At 39.1% G+C, this 23,585-nt stretch overlaps 1 protein-coding gene across 5 annotated transcripts in view; it reads left to right on the top strand.

Annotated features, from left to right (window-relative positions):
- The window catches only part of Rasgrp3 (RAS guanyl releasing protein 3), an 88,233-nt gene that overhangs the window by 27,154 nt on the left and 37,494 nt on the right, over positions 1–23,585 (top strand). For 4 of the 5 annotated variants that reach the window (XM_048353142.1, XM_048353143.1, XM_048353145.1 and 1 more), the window contains exons 2-5: positions 16,793–16,922; positions 19,487–19,700; positions 21,085–21,187; positions 23,387–23,449. In XM_048353142.1, coding sequence (XP_048209099.1) covers positions 19,631–19,700; positions 21,085–21,187; positions 23,387–23,449 — 236 coding nt within the window. In that variant the 5' untranslated portion in view covers positions 16,793–16,922; positions 19,487–19,630. Of the gene's footprint in view, positions 1–16,792; positions 16,923–19,486; positions 19,701–21,084; positions 21,188–23,310; positions 23,450–23,585 lie in introns of those variants that run through there. The other variant, XM_048353146.1, reaches the window with a different exon arrangement.

Below are 23,585 nucleotides of genomic sequence, written 5' to 3'. Positions count from 1 at the left end.
TCCCTGGCCACCTTGGAACAACTTACTCTGGGACCATTGGGAATGAATCCTCTGAAATCTCAAGTTCACTTCTATTTCTGCCACTCTTGAACTTCTAAAGAGTCTTAAACAATTTCAGATGGAGGAACTGAGTGTATCTCCATATTTGGCTCAGGAAAACTCCTGTCATGAGTTCCATTTGACTTAATTGGAATCTGCTCAACTTTCACTTCTGTTTTTTTCCAAAGTAGAAAGTATTTTATTTATGCACGGAATGCCTGGCATCCAAAACCATATGCATTGACAGGATGCTTTAGAAATCATCATCATCATCATTTTTTTTTTTAATGGCCAGAACAGTGCCAAAGCTGAAGGGTGATGTCGAGTGTTTCTCTGTAGCCCATTACTCTTTCTAATCACTCTGGATTTTGAGATGAATCTGCCTCTGACTGTCTTGCTTTGGTAGTAGGCATTTCAATTGCGTTGTTCCTGGGAAAGGTAATACAATAGTGTTTACTTTTATCTGAGCTAGATATTCTTATTGGCTCTCTTAAGGAAGAGAGAAATAAATTTCAGTCTGGGTACCATGGTTTATTCTGTAAACCTAGCTAGTCAGGAGGCTGAGGTCAGGATTTGGAGTACATATGGATTGTTCCACCTAAAGTAAGCCAGTAATTAAGTTTGGACAACACACAAAGAATAGCATCTAAAACATTTACTAGGAACTAATAGGGGAGTCTGAAAACTGAGAGCTATCGAATTTACACATGATTGATAGTTATTAAAGCATAAAGGCTAATGGACCTGATTGATTCACCAAAACTCAAACCATTAGAAATTTGAAAGAGATGAATTTAAAACAATGAAAAGAATTTCCTTCCCAATCTAGAATGAAAATGTGCAAGCAAAAAAAAAAAGCTGAAATAACTGGACAGTAAACATTCAAATACTACAATATAACAATGGGCAATTCACTTTATTTACCTGTTTCCAGTACTGACGTCCTCACTGGAGTAATGCTCTACCAGTTGAGCCATTCTCCCAGTTACTATATTTGCTTTCAAACATATCTCTCCATTTATCTTTATCTATATGTGTCCATTGATCTTCTGTTTTATTTACAATGAATTGAAGACCACACTTTATTCCTAAGGAACTCATCAGGAGGATATCATCAACAAGGGCTCAGCAGTTGCTTGTGAAGAATTCAGATTCTTCCTAAGAAAAATTAAGCTTTCATTTATTTCTCAAGAGGAAAGTCAGTGCCAGTGGCTTATGCCTGTAATACTAGCTATCCAAGAGGTTGAACTCTGAGGATCAGACTTCAAAGCCAGCCTATGCAGGAAAGTCCCTGAAATTCTTATCTTCAATTAACTAGCAAAAAGCTGGAAGTGGAGGTGTGGCTCAAGTGGTAGAGTACCTTCCTTGAGAGATAAAGGGAAGTGAGAGTGTCCAGATCCTGAGTTCAAGCCTCAGTCCTAGCACACATGGGGGTACACACACACACACACACACACACACACACACACACACACACACACTTAGTTGTATCTAGATGTATCCTATAATTTTCTCCAAAACAGGAATAGCAATGTAAGATATGATCAACAGTAAAAGACAGATAAAATGAAACAGAAATGGGAATAAAGTAAGAGTTGAAGTATCTCAGGTAGTCTGATGGAGAACACGATTGGACTTAGAAAGCTGGGTGTAGTGGCACTTGCCTGTAATCCCAGAAATCAGAAAATAGAAGCAGGAGGATGGAGAGTTCAAGGCCTTTCAGAGCTACATTTTGAGCTCCAGACTAGCCTGAACTAGAGTGAGACCTTGTCTCAAAAAACCAACAGCTAGGATATAGCATAGCTCAGTGGTAGAATACTTGCCTTGTATGTGCAAGGCCCTCAGTTTGAATCTCATCACTATAAGGAAAATAAATAAACCAATAGTCTCCATTATGTAAAGCTTTCACAGGTTAAATCTTGCTGGTTATTTTAAATGTGAAAAGTCAGGTTGAAGGACTAGAAATACACATAGCTCAGTGGTGCAGTGTAAGTTAAACACATGTAAGACCCTCATGTCAGAAACTCACACTTTCTTACACAGCTGCATTACTTCAATGTCAGTCCTAGGCCACATGTATTTTTATGTCCCAGAAAACCTGTGGAATTACACTATTGAGGTAGTTTCACTTTTCAAACTTGGCCAAGACTAACTCTCATTGTGGCCTTTAACTTACCAATGAAATCAAAAGATCTCTTGAAAAGTGGAAGTTTTCTCTATGTCTCCTAATATACGCTCACTTCATTCTCTATGAGATATAGGGCTTCCATTTCGTTGACCAGAAGTACTCTCTGAAGACTTGAATGAGCAAAAGGATGGAAGCCAGGTGTTTGGAGATCAATCCTGCAACTGCACTGGCCAGTAAAAAACCCTTTTGTGGTTTCTAGTTTCTCTTTTTAAAGCAATAAACAACAATCAAGGGAAAATATCAGCTTAATTTGTATAATCAGCAATTGTGCTTGACCTAACCCTGGGGTGTCCACAGTGACAAGCAGCTGCGGTTTTCATGAGCCCAACATGGAGAAGTAAGGAGCAACTAGTGGGCAGACAATAAATTACAGCAATACAGACAGGAAGTGTAGGCAGTGACAATTGATACTCACCAGAGTGTGTAGGATCGGAAAACATTGGTTTCTAAGCACGAGTAGGTAACTTAAAAAAAAAAAGTTATCTCAATACTTTTGTGTGTGTGCTAATACTGGGGCTTGAACCCAGGGTATTGCACTCTTGCTTGACTTTTCTACTGAAGACTAGCGCTCTACCAATTGAACTGGCTCTACTTCCAGCTTGTTGCTAACTTAGAGATAGTATTTTCATGAACTGGCTTGAATCCTGGATCTTCAGATCTCAGCCCCCTAAGCAGTTAGGATTATAGGCATGAGCCACTGGTACTCAGTGTCAACCATTAATGTTATTTTGGTAGCTTTTGGTCTCTCTCTCTTTCTCTGTCTGCAAAAGTATATAGCAATAAGTTAGTGAGAGGCTTTAACATCTTTATTTGTATTTTTCCATTTTAACAATAGCACTATAAATAGTGAGTGTTCCATTTAGTAGCAGATACTTTCAGGTTTTGTGTGATTAATTCTTAAAGAGTGCCAAGAAAATTAAATAAATACATGCTCTGTTTCCTGGGCTAGAAATTGGAATCAAGAGAAGCCACTGGAAATGAGATATTGTGGTGTCATAAAGATTGGCCTGGGTCTAAAATTGTGGGAACCTACAGACTTGTAAAATCCCCACAAATTACCACAGAAGCTGCTGGTGAGGTTCTCATTCTAATTTCAGTGCTCAGCTCAGTTTCACTTACTACTTCAACTTTCCAATACTTTTATTGTGACTTCTGTCTCCATTAATAGAATTTCTAGTAGAAATGTTTGTGCTTAATGTGCACTCCCCAAAATTGTTTCAGGGATTTTAATGATGCAGTACGCATTTGCTTCCCTTTCCACAAATAATGAGTGCCAAATCCAGACTTGGATCTTATTTGAGACTCACTGGTGCACAAGAGTTTTTACTGACATTTCATTAGGCATCTATTAAAATCTCTTGGCTTTCATCCTCCTTTCATATATACGTCTGTCTTCTCCTTCGAATATTTATTTGTATGTGTTCAAAAATGAGATTGAAACTTACCAATGAAAATAGAGTTGAGTGGGTTGGATTTTATGTCTAGAGACAACTCGTTTTAACTTAGAAAAGTAATGCATACTGCAGAGTAAGAGGTGATAGAAATTTTATTTAAGAAAATGTAGGCTGGATGAAATGGCTCACACCTCTCTACTCAAGAGGTAGAAATTGGGAGGATCACAGTTTGGGGTCAGCTCAGAGGATGGGAATGGGGAGAGAGAGTTGTTGAAACCCCATCTTAATCAGTAAGCAACATGACATGTTAGTATCCTGTCATCCCAGCTACATAGGAAAGGTGAACAGTAGGATTGCATCCATAAATGTGAAAAAAAGAACTAGTGCAAAAAGGGCTGAGGGGGTGTGGCCCAACAACTATACTGCCTTCAGAGCACAAGTATCTTAGTTCAAGCCCTAGTCCTACCAATGAAACAACAACAAAAATGTGTCTAAATCACAGGGAAGGACAAAAAGGCATTTGAACCAGTTCTCAGTTTATGACTCAAGTTTCCAGTCTAGGCTGCCCTTTCCTTCTCATCCCTCACTCATTTTCCATGTTAAATGAGTGTATGTAGTTCATATTTTATTAATATCTATTATATAATAAGTATATATTATATGTGACTATCAATTTCAGATATAAATAGGAAACATTTTCTCTCCTGGGAAAATGCCATTTAGACATTTTTTTAGGAAAATGGTAATACTAGCTGACATTCATTAATAAACACAGTATCTGTTATCAACTCATTGAATTCCTATAACAAGTCTACCACCTACACACTATTATTTAGATAAAGATACACAACAGATTGGATAACATGGCCAAGGCCACACAGCCTGGAAGTGGTGAATTCAGTGCCAGCGGTGTGGCTGTAGAGTACTGTGTCTTCACTAGGAAGCTGAACTCAGAGAACTCACTCAAGAGAGGGAAATGAGCCATTCGGCCTCACAGCCCCCCAGGGAACGGCTCCCTTGAATCACTGCCTAGACTTTCACAGCTTTGTGTTTTGTTCAGAACATTGTCCTAGTTCTCCCTGCCTAGAAAGGGGTGGGCAACGTTCGCCATCACGTGAGAATCTCTGCTTTATCACTGTAGGCTTTCTCTGCCTGCAGAATTTTCCATTGTGACTCCACTCAGTACCACTCCCCTGTGCTGCATGGACCAGCTCAATCCCAGGAGCTTGCTTTTCATCTCTTTCATACTTTTTTCAGGATTCCCTTAATCACCTTTGGTTCATGTGTAACTCCCCCCCTCCCCCGCCACAATATCTCCTAAGAATCAACTATCTACTATGGTGTCAATCACAGAAATTGCTTATTAAGCAGAGAAGGGCATAACTGGGAGAAGAACTCAGTATATTTTTATGCAAGAAAATATTTCCATGCAATATTAAAATTCTGGAAGCATATCTTGAAATCCCATTAAGGCCTTGCTAATTTGAACAGAATGATTTTGTTCAATAATCCAAAAAAATTTTCAGTGAAAGAATAAGCTCAGAGAAGAAACCAATTTGAAGTTAAAAGACCAGGCTGGAAATCTAAGATGGCAGAAAATGATAAGCAGATACATTTCAGGGTTGGAGGCTCAAAAACGCACAGTTGTGTTCTAAAGAAACTTTAGGGATGCTGGGTGCTGGTGGCTCTCATTTGTAATCCTAGCTACTCAGGAGGCTGAGATCTGAGAGTCATGGTTCAAAGCCAGCCCTGGGGGGAAAGTCCATGAGACCCTTATCTCAATTAACTACCAGAAAACCAGAAGTGGTGCTGTGGTTCAAAGTGGTAGAGCACTGGCTTTGAGTACAAAAGCTCAGGGATAGCACTCAGGCCCTGAGTTCAAGCCCCAGGACAGACAGGAAAAAAAAAAAAGAAAGAAAGAAATAAAAGAAACTGCAGAGAGGCAGAATCATTTGCTAACAAGGATTGTACAGAGCACAAAGGAAGTGTGTGTTGGGCATCAAAGCCTACCCAGAAGATACAAGAAGGAGGCAGAAAACTGTTAAAAAGTAAAAGATGAAAGGGGTGACATTGATCAGGATGAATTGTATTCATAAACTGACATGTTGCATTGAAACTCCTTTGTACAACTATTTAAAGATATTTTTAAAAAGTGAAAATTCAATTGCCATATTGAGACAGTCTTTTTAAAAATAGACAAGGGAGTTCCTTTTTGTTGTTGTTGTTGCTGTTGTTGTTTTTTCATTTTGTGCCAGTCGTGGGGCTTGAACTCAGGGCCTGGATGCTGTCCCTGAGCTTTTCTGCTCAAGGCTAGCGCTCTATCACTTGAGCCACAGCTTTACTTTTAGCTTTCTTGTGGCAGTTAATTGGAGATGAGAGTCTTGTGGACTTTTCTGCCCAGGCAGGGTTTGAACTACAATCCTCAGATCTCAGCCTTTTGAGTAGCTAGGATTATAGGCGTGAGCCACTGTGTCCAGTTGGAAGTTCCTTTATATAACAACATAACATGGTGAAAGTAAATTGTTGAGGGTATGGGAAACAGGGAGTAAGGGGCCATTATTGAAAGGTCTCATAAACTGTGAAAAAGGCCTTACATTTATATAAGACAATGAGTGGGACATGGTGCATGGATCTTGAATCAAGGAGCTGTGTGATGAGTCTAATTATTTGGAAAGATTGATTTGGCTCCAGGAGAGAGGCAAGACAAATAGAAGGAACGAGTCATCTACAGTCCTGGTTGAACCATTAAAGTGGGCCAGGGGAAGGTTCATGACAGCTTTTTTTATCTTCATCTGCTCACATTTTAGCCAACTGCAATTCATTGTGTGTGTTTTTTTAAATTATCTAACAACACAATTCTTAGTTCCATTACTTGGTCTCCTTTAATTCTTTGCTACCTCACAAAAAGCCAAATTCCTCCCCATCTTTCTCCTTCTCTATTAATCTAGACCAAAATTACCCACCTGCTTTGGAATGTTAACCAATCAGTGCTACCAATCCAAAGACTATTTGAAAATCCCAAGTTCTTTGCAATGTGTTGATAGATTCTCGCTGGTCTCTTTGTCTCCCACTCATAAAATGCTGTTAATACATTCTAAGGGGGAACTCTACACTAAATTCCCAACAACTACTTTGCAAATGTAGTTGGGAACATTTCACAATGATAGGATTTCTGCTCCGTTTTCCTTCTCTGTCTTGTGATTTATGATCTTAAAAACTTGTTCAAATAAATCTGAACAAGACCAAGTAAGCTTGTTTTGTTCTGACCAGCAAGACAGAGTGGCTCTATTTCTGTCATGCCAGAGAAGATTGGAGTGAGCCCAACAGAAGTTAAATGGGACAAGACACTACAGAGTGTTCTGTCCACTCTTGCTTCCTTGTTTGTCTGCATGCCTTGCCATTTCTTCTCAGGAGTAAGGAGTTAGAGGCTATCCTTAAATGGGAGGCTGAGAGGTAGCACTGCCTCTTGAGAAACAGCTGAGAAACATTTGCTGCAGAGAGAGTATCTGAAATGAAAAGTAGAATGGCCAGCACTGAGTGGAGTCTTCTAATAGTGGACTTTGAGCTGGGTGAATGTAATTGAGAACACAGAAATCATTTTTAAGTTTTTCTTTTTTTGTGGTCCCTATGCCTGACTTTTAATTGGTTCCAATAAAAAGTCTAGCTCCAAATCCCCGATTCCAGAAGTAATTTCAAGCTGAGAGTTTTACCATCCTATAAAAGAGTACTATAAACACTGGGTTTCTAAATAGAGACAGAATGCTTTTACTTATATGACAATGTAGTACAGTTTCAGTTAGAAAAGATGGATTCATACTACATCTTGAGGTGAGTCTCCTCTGTATTAGTGTCAAAATAGTGTAAAATGATTTATCGTGTGTGTGTGTGTGTGTGTGTGTGTGCCAGAAATGAGGCTTAAACTCAGGGTCACACTCGTGTGGTTTTTTTGCTCAAGCCTAGCACTCTGCCATTTGAGTCACACCTCAGCTTCCAGCTTTTTACAGGTTAAAGATAAGAGTCCCACAGACTTTGCTACTCAGCTGATTTTGAATTGGGATCATCAGATCTCAGCCTCCCGAGTAACTAGGATTATAGACATCAGCCACCAGTGCTTGGCTAAAATGTATCTTTGTTGCTGTTGTATTTGCCTATTCTAGGGCTTGAACTTGGGCTTGGGCATTGGTCTTAGACTTTTTTGCTCAAGGCTAGTGCAATACTACTTGAGCCACTGCTCCACTTTCAGCTCTTGGGTGATTAGTTGGGAGTTAAGAGTCTCACAGACTTTTCTGCCCAGGCAGATTTTGAACCTCAGGTCTCAGTTTCCTGAGTAACTAGGATTATAGGTGTGAGCCTCTAGAGGCTGGCTTGAAATTTATCTTTAGAAGCTTATCATTTTCAATAGGGAAAGTCAATAAAAAATAATGAAGCATTTTTCTCTCCTTTTGTTTTTATGAAGCACTTCCATTTTTTGTATATTTTATGTAGGGGGAGGGGTATTGGGGGGCAGTTCTAGCTATGCTGCCCAGGCTTGTCTTGAACTTCTAGATTCAAGCCAGCCTCCAGAATAGCTGGGAGTACAAGTACATGTTACTACAGCTGGCTATCTTTGTTTGTGCCTTTTGTAAAAACCCAAAGACTATGCAGGGGATGTAGTTCAGTAGTGGAGCTCTTAGCTTGCCTAGAATGCATGAGGTCTGGGTTGCACACCTAACAGCACTGGGGAAAAAATGAGCTCAGGGATTATCTCAAAAGCTTATCATATTTTTCAACAACTAAGTAGCTAGATTTAATCACATTTTATTTATTGCTGGATTGGGGCTACGGATCTGACCTCCAGACTGGGACCAAGAAGGTAAAAAGCTCAGCCTGATCACTGACATAAGAAACACTGAAAAGGAGTCTTCTTGTTCCTTCATCCATCATCATTGTCATCATCATTATCAACTTCACTCCAACATAAGTGGAATAATTAAGAACGTTTAGGAAAGCAACTATTTTTTAAATTTAATTTTATTGTCAAGGTGATGTACAGAGGGGTTACTAACATACATAAGGTAATCAGTACATTTCTTGTCAAACTTGTTCCCCCTCCCTCATTTTCCTCCCACTTTCCCTCTCCCCATCTCCCCTCCCAATTGTACAGTTAATTTCCAACATCTTGTCTTGTGAGTATCACTGTTATACCCTTCATCCTTTATCCTTTATGTTCACCCTTTATCCTTTGTCTCACCATTTCAGTGTTCCCCTTCCCTTCCCTAATTCAGATACCTATTGTATATAGGTATTTTTTTAAATTCAAGGCCAGATTCTTCCAAAGCATGAGATTCACAGACAGGATTCTTACGAATGTAATATTGACATATTCAGGAGTAGGAAACTTTTTAAAAATAAAGCCATTTCCTCCAATTCTAAAATTTTAATTTTGGGGGTAAATTCCTTTATTCTTGATCTTATTTGGGGCGATTACCTGCAATGTGAACACTGGAGTTGTCGTAGTTCTTCACCCTCAATGTGGTGGAGACCTCAAACCCTCAAGTGTCTAAAACAGCTGTGTGTTTGCTTCTCAACCATGTTCAGTTCCAGGCAAGTTCTAGGAAAGTAATCCCTAGCTTGGGCCTTAGAATGCAATGGTATTTATTCGTAGAACTTCTTCCAAAATGTTCTCCTTTCCATTTGGCATATGCCAGGCAGCTATAAATTTATTTGTTTTGTTGCTAATATTAAGAATAAATAAATAAATAAAGTGCAGCTAAGGGGGCTGGGGATATGGCCTAGTGGCAAGAGTACTTGCCTCATAAACATGAGGCCCTGGGTTCAATTTCCCAGCACCACATATACAGAAAATGGCCAGAAGCGGCGCTGTGGATCAAGTGGCAGAGTGCTAGCCTTGAGCAAATGAAGCCAGGCACAGTGCTCAGGCCCTGAGTCCAAGGCCCAGGACTGGCAAAAACAAAAACAAAAACAAAAAGCAGAGGGAAAAGTGCAGCTACATTTTGTAACTTCATTATTACCAAAAAAATGCAGTGAGGTGATAGGAGACCAGCTTTGAGCTGCATACTCACTCCTGTTTGGTACTTGGTACCAGTGATTTCCTATATTGCCAAGCTTGCTGTAATAATGAAGCTTATTCACTTTTAGACAATAGGGCCAGTGATAGATGCTGAGAAGCTGAGCCCCAGGAAGAGTAAATATGTGTGCTAGACAATGCCTAGAAATTGTATCTAATAGGCAAGCCTTTTAACAGCAGCTAAAAACTGTATAGGTTGTGGTAAAAAGAAGAAATATTTGGAGTCAGAGTTGGCTTTGCAATCTAACTAGTACTATGTTATTGAACAAGTAATGTAACCTCTGTAGGACTCAATTTTCTTATCTTGGCTTTCAGAGTTTTATAAGATTAACCGTAACATGGGTAACATCGCCCAACATTGCAGCTTTCACGTGACATTGCCACCAAGTGCTATTTTTGCATGTTATTATTACTTCAGTGTTTGTTGTTTTGGTTTTGTTTTGTTTTTGCCAGTCTTGGGGCTTGGGACTCAGGGCCTGAGCACTGCCTCTGGCTTCTCTTTGCTCATGGCTAGCACTCTACCTCTTGAGCCACAGTGCCACTTCTGGCACTGGAGGAATCGAACCCAGGGCTTCATACATGCTAGGCAAGCACTCTACTGCTAAGCCATATTCCCAGCCCCTATTACTTTAGTTTTTCAAATCCAGGAGAGTATTGATGACTCATTCTCCATTCATTTAGTCAAAGCCCTTCGCAGGGAAAAACGAACGAACAAATACCCTCTCCCCACCAAAAAATTAATACCCTGGAAAAAATCTTATTAAATAAGCCTACCAAAGGAAAGATTGGGGAACAATTACTTTTAGAGTTGAAAAATACAGTATTTTCCATAGCTACTCTATACTGTCATTGTTTAATGACCTTTGGGAGATTAGCTCCACTATCCATAAATGTGAGGCATTTTAGTCTTCACAACATTGGTCCTAGTCTACTTTGAATGATTTAACATTGCTGGAAGCACTGGGCACATTACCCATGTTCGTGATAGACATAACTGACAGTGACAAGAACAGAGCCAATGAGCACACTGTCAAGGGCAATTGATCAGAAGAAACAAAGTAGAAAGAAAAATTCAAACAACTGAGGAGGTTGAAACAAGGAGACCAATGCAGACACAACCAAAGAATACCAAATACAAAATATGAGTTGGGAAGAAAACAGTAATGATAGCTTGAGAGACAAGTAATGAGGCCATTGGAGAGTGGGATGGATAGAGAAAGCCTGGTCAGAAAGGTGGAGAACATGGCAAATGTAGCTAAGGTTGTAGCTGCCAGAATGAAACACCCTGGATCCAAGACAAAGGGTGGGACAGAAATAATTTCTTTATTAGTTCATTCCCAATAGTATCTTAACTTTCTCTTTGCCATATCAGGCCAAAGCTGATGAAATATTAAATGAGATCTGTGACCCGCTGATGGCACCTACTGAAGATACTACCTGTTCAGTGCAAGTCCTGTTCTAGTTCTGAAGCTCAACCTTCTATAGCAAGCACATCCAGATAGGCTAGGTTTAAGCATACCTGTAATACCAGCTACTTGAGAGGCAAGAGGCAGGAGGATGGTAAGTTTGAAGCCAGCCCCAGAAAAGTTAGTAAGATGTTATCTTAAAAACAAAATGAACACACTAAAAAGGCTAGGCACAAAGCTCAAAAAGGTAGAGCAGTTGTGAGATCCTGAATCCAATCTCTAGTACCATCAAAGAAAGCAAAACAAATAAAACAACAACAACTTATAGGGAGCATGAATATATCATAACAGACTTGCTCTTCTATATAGTATAGGCTTCCTATGTACATTGTTTCCAGAAAGCTTACCTAAAAATAACTTCAGAAATACAGCACAAGTGGGTATAATCAATGAAGAAGGAACTTAAAATAAGCAGCAGCCTCTACTCTAAAGAAAATAATTCTAATAATTCTGTCCTTCACAACATCTCTTGCATATTCTTTCCTCTTAATAATCCTCAGATCTGTAATCATCTTATCTTTCAGCTTATGACCTTGTTTCATTTTTTTCGAGTAAACATAAGTCTCCAGTCAAGAACTTCTTGACTTCTTACCACCAAAACAACAAATCCACCTAGACTCATCTTTTCTTTTCCTAGCTGTTGCATTGAAAGAGGAGAACCGTTTGCTCTATCAATATCAACCCATTCACCAGAACATGGAAATATCTTTCCTGTTCTCGCAGAGATGTTGTTGCAGGGATTCACTTCTCACTACACTGTCCCTCCATTTTCCTTTTAGCACTTAAATCTTTCCAATTCTTAATTCAGGAGTCTCTAAAAGGCAACCAAGTTAACTCAGAATTCTCCTTAGAATATCTCAGACATCTCTTAACTCAACAAGGCCAGAACTGAGCTCATCATTTGCCTCCTGTGAACTTGATTCTTCTCTCCTCCCCTTAGCCTCATTCTCAGGGCATTGGCACTATAGATCAACCAAATGTCTAGATAGAAATCTTGGTATTCTTTTTTTTTTTTTTTTTTTTTTTTTTTTGGCCAGTCCTGGGCCTTGGACTCAGGGCCTGAGCACTGTCCCTGGCTTCTTCCCGCTCAAGGCTAGCACTCTGCCACTTGAGCCACAGCGCCGCTTCTGGCCGTTTTCTCTATATGCGGTGCTGGGGAATTGAACCTAGGGCCTCGTGTATTCGAGGCAGGCACTCTTGCCACTAGGCTATATCCCCAGCCCTTGGTATTCTTTTTGATTCTCATTTCCCATACTCCATAGCCAATTGTGTTGGATCTATCTTCAAAGTCACCATCTATTTTTCTCCATCTCTCTTTTGTTTAGATTTTCTTCTTTTTATTATTATCCTTAGGTAGTACAAAGGAGTTGCCATTTAACAAAGAAATTTATGAATGCAATCTTGATCAATGTCACCCCATTCAACATTCTCATCCATCCTTTCCATACATACCCCTCCCTTAACTCTCCTTTAAAAAACTATATTGTCAAGGTGATACACAGAGGGGCCATAGTTATATACATCAGGTAATGAGTACATTTCTTTTCAAACAGTGTCACCTCTTCTCTTGTTTTCTCCCAGTTTTTCCCCTCCTAATCCCCCTCTTTCCCAAGTTGTATAGTTCATTTTCAACATAGTGTCTAGAGAGTATCACTGCTGAATTGGTTCACCCTTTGTCCCACCATTTCTGTGCTTCCCCTTACTCTCTCCCAAACAGATAAACTTACATACAAGAGAAAAGGTATAGAAAGTAAAAAACAGAGACAATGGGAAGAAGAAGGAGAAGAAGAAGAAGAAGAAGAACAACAACAACAACAAAAATAACAACAGGAGCAAAATAACAAAAAAACTTCTTGTTTCCATTTCTTGGAGTTCATTTCAATAAACGTCATTTTATATGATCATATGCACATAGCTATTAAGCCTTTGTGGTCATCTCCTAAGAATATCCTCCTATGGTCTCACTGTGTGAATGTCTAGAGTCCTGTATAATTTATCATGTCCAAGTGTATTTTTTGTCTTATCATTCAGTGTAGATTTATAGGCACTTTCTAGTTACAACAAATGAGAGAAACCATGCAACCTATGCTTCTTTGAGTCTGGATTACTTACTTAGTATAATTTTTTCCAAGTCTTTCCATTTCCTTATGAATGGTATAATATTCTTTCTGATGGAAGCATAGAATTCTATTGTATACCACATTTTCTCAATCCATTTGTCTGCTGAGGGACATCTGGGTTGATTCTATATCTTGGTTAAAGTAAACAATGATGTAATGAAAATGGTCATGCTGGTAGCTTTCGTGTGGTCTTTTTTTGTGGTTTATTGGATAAATGCCAAGGAGTGGGATTTCAGGGTCATAGGGAAGCTCTATGTTTAGACTTTTGAGGAACCTCCATACTGCTTTCCAGAGTTGTTGAACAAGTTTACCTTCCCACCAACAGTGTAGTAGCTAGCATTTGCCAGAAACAACAACCCAACTAACAAATAGGCTAAAGACTTAAAGAGAAATTTCTCAGAAGAAGTAAGAATGGGCAATGGACACATAAAGAAATGTTCAACATCTCTGGCCACAAAAGAAATGTAAATCCAAACAACATTGAGATTTCACCTCATCCCATTAGAATGGCCATTATCAAGAAAATGAAAAATAACAGACCAAAAGGATCCTTCACTCTTCTTAATTTTGTAGTATATACAGTGGATTTGTGTCTGCATCCCCTCCCCCAATTTCCTCCCATCCTTCTCCTCTTCATTTGTCTACCTTTTTCCCCTTGACTCTTCCCTACCCCTTTGAGTACCTGTTTCCTAGTGTTTTGTTTTGCTGAGCTTTGATTTGGGCTTTCTAAGGAATTATACTATTTGAGATTTCCCTGGAATCAACCATATTTCAATTAATACATGTATATATACTTACATACCATTCAACATGTTTCCTTATGAGTTTGTAAGCTAAATCTAGCTTTAATCTGTACTACCATATGTTGTTGCTTTAGAGAACAACTATCTCTTGCTTGGATGGTTGTAATGAACCATCTTCAATGTAGGTTTCTTCAGTCTCTTCTTACTACTTTCACTTACTCTCTTACTCTTCTTATTCTCCTTACTAAAGCTGTAAGAATCTATTAAAAATCCAAAAGTGAGCCAGGTGCTGATGGCTCATGCCTGTAATCCTACTCCAGGAAGCTGAAATATGAGAATCATGGTTTGAAGCCAGCCCAGTCAGAAAAGCCCACAAGCTTCTTATCTCCAATGAATCACAGAAAAAGGTCCAAGTGGTACTGTGGCTCAAGTGGTAGAGTGTAAGCCTTGAGCAAAAAGAAACTCAGGAATAGCACCCAGTACTGAAGTCCAAGCCCCAGGACCAGCAAAAAGAAAAAAAGAAAAACAGTCTTTTTTTCCTATTCACTTGTGGAACAATGAATGGTTTTCCACTGCCCCTCAGATAAAGCTCAAACTCGCTCACAGCTTACACTTATTCAGGACGCTCACAGCTTACACTTATTCAGGAATTCTGTCTCCTATCTTCTTGGTGTCATCACTTGCTACGTTCAACCCTTCAGTTCTTCCAAAGGCTTTCAATTTCTCCCCTTTTCATCTTTTCACTGGGTCATTGCTTAGCTAAAACTCCCCTAGCTCCTAGACTAAATGAGTGCCCCTCCCCCACTACCTCCTCTGTGGTACAGGGGACAGTTTATAATTATTTCTCCAAGTCTTTGCTATAGAATAAATACAAGAATTGTGTCTTGGCAACAAACTGTTCTTCCTGTTGCCTGCCTTAACATCCTCCAGCAAATACTCTAGCACCCAGCTTACTGTCTCACATGTATTTGTCAAATAAATTATCCTTCAGTTCCATAATAAATGATTTTTTACTGGATTCAAGACTTAAAGGTTTATAATAATTACCTCGTGTTTCACAAAGAATGTAGGCATTTAGTGAAACTTCTCTGTTGCCATGTGAAGCCCAATGACTAAAGAATATGCACTGGGCCATTTATGTGTGAAGTTAGTGTTTGCTGCTTAGAGAGGAGAATCTTCAGGTGTTTTTGTTTTCCTTTTTCTGGGAATGGAGATAAAGCTATACTCAAGACAGTCTTTGGAAGTTCTCGAATTGCCAGTATCTTTTGCAAACTGCTCCTTAAATAGTTACTAGAGACAGCGTTCTACCTTATAAATCCTACAATACTAGAGCCAGGAGAAACCTTCACTGTCATTTTGGCATGATTTCTAGACACCATCTGGAAACTTCATCTACATCTTGACGGTTTTTCCCTCAGCTTCCATTCCTGAAAGTGCATCGCTGTCCAGGCCACCTGCCCACTCCATAAAGCCCTAGTGCAACAGTAATTTTTCCTTCAGTTTTCTTTTCCCTTCCCTACCATCTCTCTTTCTGACACTTCTATAAATGGCTTCTCTACTACACCTTACACATCCAACTTAGACAGCCTTAGATATCTAAGGGGAAAAATAAAGCCTTAGCTATGTAAAGGCAGGAGGAGACCCCCTTCCTTGAACGTAGCATCCCACAGGCTCCAGGGTAGGTGCATTTTATGTTACTTTACTAACTGGCTAAATAATTTACTAAAACATGCAGCATTGCTGGTATTTTACTCCAATGTCGTTTCAACTTTGACCATATGGCTATCTCATTATGAACCACCTCCCCCACCCCCTTTTATTAAATTGAACGTTTCCAAGTCGAGAGCCCTGGTGCTGAATTATCACTGTGGATTAATTTTTACATGGAATTGTTGCCTTTCACTACTTCTAGAACTGGGAGTGTGATTCTGATTTTTTGGATGACCATCTTCATGCACCATCTTAATAAAAGTCTTTGCTACATTGAACACATCTTGCCTTTGAAATCATACCCCATGGCCCCTTTAAATGGAAAGTTTCCCTCTTAGAAGTAATATGAACAGTCAACAACATAGTTAAGTCTTAAACTACCAGAGACTAAACAACCTGAACTAAAATAACATTGACATTCATATTCAGACCATCACGAATGATTTAAGGTCAGACTTGTATGAATTGAGGAATTTATTCACATTCCAAACCAGTGTTTGGACATTCTTAATGAGTAATCCACAGAGATAAGTATGTTCAAAACTAAACTACTATTTTACACTGTATGCCTAAAAATTGGCTTTAGCACACACGTGGGTTTTCTTTTTTTTTTTTTTTGGCCAGTCGTGGGCCTTGGACTCAGGGCCCGAGCACCGTCCCTGGCTTCTTCCCGCTCAAGGCTAGCACTCTGGCCACTTGAGCCACAGCGCCGCTTCTGGCCGTTTTCTGTATATGTGGTGCTGGGGCATCGAACCTAGGGCCTCGTGTATCCGAGGCAGGCACTCTTGCCACTAGGCTATATCCCCAGCCCTACACACGTGGGTTTTCAAAAACAGAATTTTCTTTTCTTTTTCTAAAAAAGCTAACTGATTAAAAATATCATGTCACCCATTTGCTATTTTGACTATTTTCCATAGTTAATTGATTTTATAGGAAAGTGTGGACCTAGTCTTGCACACTTCACTTACTTCAAGGAATGCCTTTGACTAATTTTACAGGTGCAGATTCTTTGTTTAACGCAATTGGGCTCTTGATTTCTATTCTTTTTATTTTTTTTTCTTTCAGGTTTTCTAAAGTACTTACAGTTGAAGTTGAACAATCCATTTCTGTGGACTTCTTCCTCCACATTCCCAGTGATGGTAACTGCCCCTTGCTTCCTTTTAAACCTGGAAATCTATCTGTGTGAAAAGAACAGGTAAATTTTTTTTAACCATTATAGATTATTTTTAAAACATGTGTTTTAAAACATATAAAATATAAAATAAGCATACCAAGATATATAAAATATAAAATAAGCCTACCATGATATATAAAATATAAAATAAGCATATCATGATATTAATAAGGGTTATTTTAGATGATGAGTTTCTAGGCAACTTTTTTTTTCTGTTTTCCTTTCCTGGTCCATTTTAAATAATAAATACTGGCTGCTTTCACAATGAAGAAGCTTTATTTTTGAAAGGCAGCTGTAGACACAATAAAATCCACACCTATGCAATATGATCTTAGGTAACTGCAAGGCGACAGACTGTCAAGGGAGCTCCCCCTGTGGCAGAAACACCAGGTTACTGTTGGCAACCTGATAGCCCAGCCCACCTGGCTCATCCCAAATAGAACCCAAAACTCCGAATCACGTCTTTAATACTGGCTTATCTCTAACCTCTGATGGAAAGGTCAACTCCCCAAAACAGCACAGAGCAATCATTTTGGTTTTGACTTGAAAAGCAAAATAAACTAACCTAGGTTTTTACAACAAATACGTTTATCCATCAATGGGTAAAATACACAGACTTACCAAAATGTCTCTCTCTGGTGTCCCCACTGAATGAATACAGCCATGCACATGGGCCTGAGTGACTTATTCTTTCTACTGAAGCTATGGCATTGAAGGCAGGATGGGACAGGGTTCTATTCACTTTAGCATCTTCAATGCTTAATCCCACACCTGGCATGTCAGGTGCTCAGGGATTGCCAGTTGAATAAATATTTGAGAGTAAAATGTTGGCCTAACACAGTTCACCAGAGGAATCTCCAAGGCCACATTTGTTTTACATTGTCTGAAGGGAGACATGCCTTATAGCAAGATGGTCTGTGGGCATGCTCCATAAGGTAAAATGGTGCAAAATGGTGCTGTCTCTCCAGCATGGACACTTTCAACTCAATGATGTTGTTTTCAATCCCATTTCCACTACGTGAGTGTTGTAAAACAGGAAGTTATCACCCCACATTTCCTCCTATCTCTGTAACAGTTTGAAGTATATGCCCATTTTGAGATAATACACAAGGATGATATTTTTCATATCCTATTAGAAGCAAAATTATGACAGACTATGATGTCCACTTTTGCAAGGCTATAAAAGAGAGGCTATAAAAGTTTTATTTTATAATGGGGTCTTACTTCTAGACGTCGATGATGATATGACTTTTTAAATTATTTTAAAATATTTTATTATTATAAAGGTGATATACAGAGGGGTTACAGTTCCCTAAGACAAGTAATGAGTACATTTCATTTTAGACAGTGTCACCCCTCCCTTCACTCTCTCCAAGTTTTTCCCTTCCATCCCTGACTATAAGTAGTGTAGTTCATTTTCAACATAGTGTCTACTGAGTAATATGATTTTTTAAATATAGTTCTCAATCTCTGTGAATCCAGCTCACGTAAAGGGGGAATAAGAATTCCATCATAGCATTATTGTGAAGGACAAGTTGGGTTATATACATAAAACATTTTTATAGTGTTTTTGTGGTTATTCAATAAGTTATTGATGACAATTTTACTACTACTACTGCTACTAATGTTACTTTTAGCAAATTTAGGCAAACACAATTTTTTATATTTGTTGAACACAGGATAATGCTTATAAGTATATCTGTATTAAAAAATTCATCTCTTCATCCTTGTAATAATCTTGAGCCAAATAACATTTACAATATTCTGAATGTGGGGCTGGAAATGTGGCCTAGTGGCAAGAGGGCTTGACTCGTAGTCATGAAGCCCTGGGTTCAATTCCTCAGCACCACATATATAGAAAATGGCCAGAAGTGGCGCTGTGGCTCAAGTGGCAGAGTGCTGGCCTTGAGCAAAATGAAGCCAGGGACAGTGCTCAGGCCCTGAACCCACGCCCCAGGACTGGCAACAAAAAACAAATAAACAAAAAACAATATTCTGAATGCCATTTTACTAAGACAATGAAGCAGCCAGTCCCCAGTAGTTGAAGCCTATAATCCTAGCAACTCAGGAGGCTGAGAACTGAGGATGCATGTCTGAAGCCAGCCTGGAGAGAGAACTCTGAGAGACTCTTACCTCACATTCACTAACAGAAAGCCAGAAATAAAGGTATGAATCAAGGATTAGAGAGGCAGGCTTGAATGGGAAAGGCGACATAAGACTGTGAGGGCTTGAGTTCAAGCCCCAGAATTAGTATTTAAAATGGGCAGGGGGGAGACGATGAAGCAATTATAAGATATTCTTTCAAAACCATTTCAGCAATGAGACAGGAAATGGGTGTGGTCTCAACACACACACACACACACACACACACACACACACACACACACACACACACACACACACACACACACCCCCGTGGGGACAATTTGTCATTTTACTCTCATGAGACCTAACACAATCTCAGCCTCTTCCTTTCTTTATGTGTAGAAAGATGCAGTTAGTGGAAGTCTTCTTTTTTTTTTCCAGGTGAAAAACTGCGTCAATGATGTTTCTATTTAGTCTGATAACTTTCTTTGTTTACTCAGAGTTTTCTTGAAGCACAACTAAGAACAAAAAGCTACCACTAGGCACAGAGGTCACTGGCCCAGAAGTCACTGGCTCATGTGATTATGGAGATGATCTCGCTAATGTTGAAAATGTCTCCAGCTTTTTGACAACAGGAAATAACCATGGGGTCCAGCGGCCTTGGGAAAGCAGCCACGTTAGATGAACTGCTAAGCACCTGCATTGAGATGTTTGGTATGAACCTTTCCCCTTTCATGTAGATACTAGTGCTTTTCTCAGTTCAGTGACAGGGTGTTTATGGGATAGGATTTAATCTCTGTGTCTTAGTGTTTAAGGGTTGACTCCAGGAAGTCTCTTTACTGCTCTCAGCTTGTATGCCATCCACCCAAGCTTCCTACTTAGTGTTTCTGGTAGATTCTATGCAGCCCTTTCTCCTTCCATGCTTTTATTCTACTCTTGTCATTGAAACCTTGCTTCAGAGTTCATCTTAGTGGTCATCTGAGAGGTTTACAACACCATTCCTACTCATAGCTGCTTGCTCCCCCATCCCTACCCCCACTCCCCCATCCACAGCCCAGTGTAACAGACATTCTTAGGGCACATTGTATATTCTGGTGTGATGGTTATATGTTGTTGAACTTACGCAGACATGGGCAGCAAAGTCCTTCTGTACAATCTTATAGCTCTTGCTGAATTATTTAGACTTTGCAACTATGTGCTTCTTATGTTGCTTATATGTACCCTATCCTTAAAATATTCCTAGCATTCCTAGCATAAGTAGAATCACACAAGAGTAGTTTGTTTAATTGATTCCTCTAAATATCTGACTTAAGGCTGAGTGCCAGTAGCTCAGGCCTGTAATCCTAGCTACTCAGGAGACAGATCTGAGAATCCTGATTGAAAGGTAGGCCAGGCAAGAAAGTCTGTGAGACTGTTAGTAGTAGTTTATTGGAGTAGTAGTAGTTTATTGGAGAATAAACTACTCACAAAAAGCAAGAAGTGGCACTGTGGCTCAAGTGACAGAGCACTGGCTGTGAGCCAAAGAAGCTCAGGGACAGCACCCAAGCCCAGAGTTCAAGCCCCACAACCAGCAAAAAGAAGGGGAAAAAAAGTCTGATGTAAGCCAGAGCAACACTGCAGAACAATTATAGGGTAATCAATTAAGTTTTAATTACAGATAAACATTTTAAAATATGTGCCCTGAATACTCAGGCCAGACTTATACTGACAAAAGCAATTGTCTTTAACATTGTATTATTCCCTATTGTTATTTGATGAACCTGACAGCTATGAACCAGAAGGGTAAAACCAACCCACCTTACCCTGTAAAGGAAACCCAGCAGAAGTAGGAGCTAAACTTGAACTGAGTTTATGAAAACATTTTTTTGGGGATGGGGTTGAGAGAGATAAAGGAGAAGGATGGAAGGGGTGACATTGATCAAGATGATTGTCCTCATAACCTGACATGTTGAATGTAAACCCTTTTGTGCAATTTAAAGATAATGTAAAACCATTTTAAAGGGGAAAAATTGACATTATTGTTTTTTTAGTGCTATTGATATTGGCAAAAAAGAAGAGTAGCTCTATTATCTCCTAATTCTTATTTTACTTTTAACAGATGACAATGGAGAGCTGAATAACAGCTATTTGCCAAGAATAGTCCTACTGATGCACCGATGGTATTTATCTTCCACCGAATTGGCAGAGAAACTTCTCTGTATATATCTTTTCAACTACTGTGTAATTTTTATCGTCATAAATCAAGCTCTGTATTTAGGTAGACTACCCAAAGCCAGTGAGTTAAGATGAATAAAGAGTTCTCAGTCAGTTATCCAACTCTTTTGAGAATGTCTAGATGAAACATCTGGGTGATGGTCCAAATAACTGATTCCCCACTAGACATTTTGGCTGTACTTGAAAATAATCAGGAAGATGTGAAATGAAACAGGAGCTGTACGGCAAGTGTTTGGTAACTTGTCTTAAACATGTAGGGCAAGGGGAGAATATTGAGCACTGATCTAAGACCTAATGTACTCCTTCTACGATGACAAAACTGTGGGCACAGATGACAGACCAGATATAGATAGTGATGCTGGCTAAAATATTATGCACTGCCTCAGGCACAAGCTCATGTTTTGATCTTCCCTTGCTGACAAGACTCCAGGAACACTCTGATAGTTTTATTGTAGTTTGTTGATTGATACTAGTTTTAGAATTTCTTCTGATATGAGAAGAAAAAAATCCACATAAGGGTGGGGATGTAGCTCAGTGAGAGAACACTTGCCTGGCACAAACAAGTCTCTGGGTTCCATTCTCAGCATGAGAATAAAATATAGTGAAAGAAGAGAGGGAAAAGGAAAGGAGAAAAGGGATTGAATGGTTGATTATGCAAAGTCTCACATTTTTTCCTTGAGATTTAATATTTACTATATAATCTCTAATATTTCGTTCCTATGGTCCCTACCTTCTTCAAGTGCAAGCACTCTGTAGATGAGTAAAAATCCCTACTGGGCAGGGAGCACCTCAGAAGAAGAAGGCTTCTTGAGCTAAGAGGGGACCCGCCTGCTTTAGTTCAGGCTTCTCCATTGTCTATTTCTACCTTCCTATTCTCCCTAGAATATCATAGCAAGAACAGATGTTTGGAAATACTGGCCTTGATCTCAGATCCTCAAAGCTCCAGTAGCACTTGCTGTTTCAAAGTAGAGAGTAGGGTAGGATGGAAGGAATTGACCCATGTGGCTCTATCACTCCCCATGTTCCAAACCCAACCCCAAGAGTTCTTACTCTTAATATGTCCACTGTTATTAGAGCATTTTAAAGTCTTCCTATGGGAATATTGGGATTGTGTAAAACTTGAAGAGAGCCCCCTGACTCTTTAAATGCTTTAAAATTTCCTCTTTTTAGAAGAAAATGTACACTCCATCCCATACCCACTGTGATAGCATTTAGTAGAGGTTCAGTGAATATTTATTAAAAAGATAATGAATATGCAACTTTTAGGCAGAGACAGGAGGAGGAAAGTAAAGGAAGGGGTGACATTGTCCAAATGAGAAAAATATATATTACTTGAGTTGTGAAATGGTAACCCTTTGTTCAGTACCTTAATAATGACAATAAAATTGCATATGTATATTTTAAAAGACAATAGTCTTAAGAATAAGTCACAACTTTTATATTAATATACCTGAAAATGACATTCTCATATATAAAACAAATTAGGTTACATAGGTAAAGTACTAACCTTAAGTACAAAAAAAATTTTTTATTTGCTAAAATGGTGCTTCTACATACTACCCATTTTCATTAGGTATACTTGGCAATGTAGTTTGGCAATTATAGTTGGCAGCTATGGGTTAGGTGTTTAAGAAGGCAAAAATAATGCTATAAGAAGCTTATCTTCCAAACTCCTTCCCCCACCAAAATACAGATGAGAGCACTAACAATTCAAATTTTAATTACTTCATGGTCAGAGCTCATTTCTTTCCCCATTCGAGGGTCTATTACACATGATCGCTTCTCCAAAATGTTCCAGACCAAGGTGTCTCATAGCCTGGGTTTTTGTTTTTTTCCTAATTTTAGACTACCTGCATATACATAATGAGATGGGAGTCAAGTCTTAAAGTGAGATTCATTTACACTTCAAACACTCCTTCTATATGTTGCCCAAAGATGATTTTATAAGGTATGTTTTGGCTGTTGCTTATCACGCAGGGCCAGGTGAGGTCTTGTTGGCATGGGGACATTGGTGGTGGCCCTAAAGTTTCAGAGGCTGAAACATTTTGGATTTCAAATGCTTAAATTAGAGGTTCTCCACCTATAACCCAAATGTCAAGTATGTCCCCCATGTGAGGAATGTGTGTATGGAAAAGATGCAGGGATGGGCAAAGAACGGTGTGAAGACTTTTCTTTAACTTGTGCACGTATCGCAATGCCAGCGGAGAAAGCTGTGATGAGTTTCGGTTAAAGATCTGCTACTTCATGAGGTAAGTGGATTTCAATGGACTTACAGATTTTCATTGACTTCCAGTGTTAAGTGTACTCACAGATACTAGAATGGTTGGAAATTTGCTTTTCTCCAAGCAGCAAGGATGCCTTCTTTTACCATCTTTGTTAAAATTG

The sequence above is a fragment of the Perognathus longimembris genome, chromosome 8 (genome assembly GCF_023159225.1).
Source record: "Perognathus longimembris pacificus isolate PPM17 chromosome 8, ASM2315922v1, whole genome shotgun sequence".
NCBI classification, from domain to species: Eukaryota; Metazoa; Chordata; class Mammalia; order Rodentia; family Heteromyidae; genus Perognathus; species Perognathus longimembris.
The sequence above is the reverse complement of the archived record's forward strand: the minus strand, read 5'-3'. Positions and strand labels throughout refer to the sequence as shown.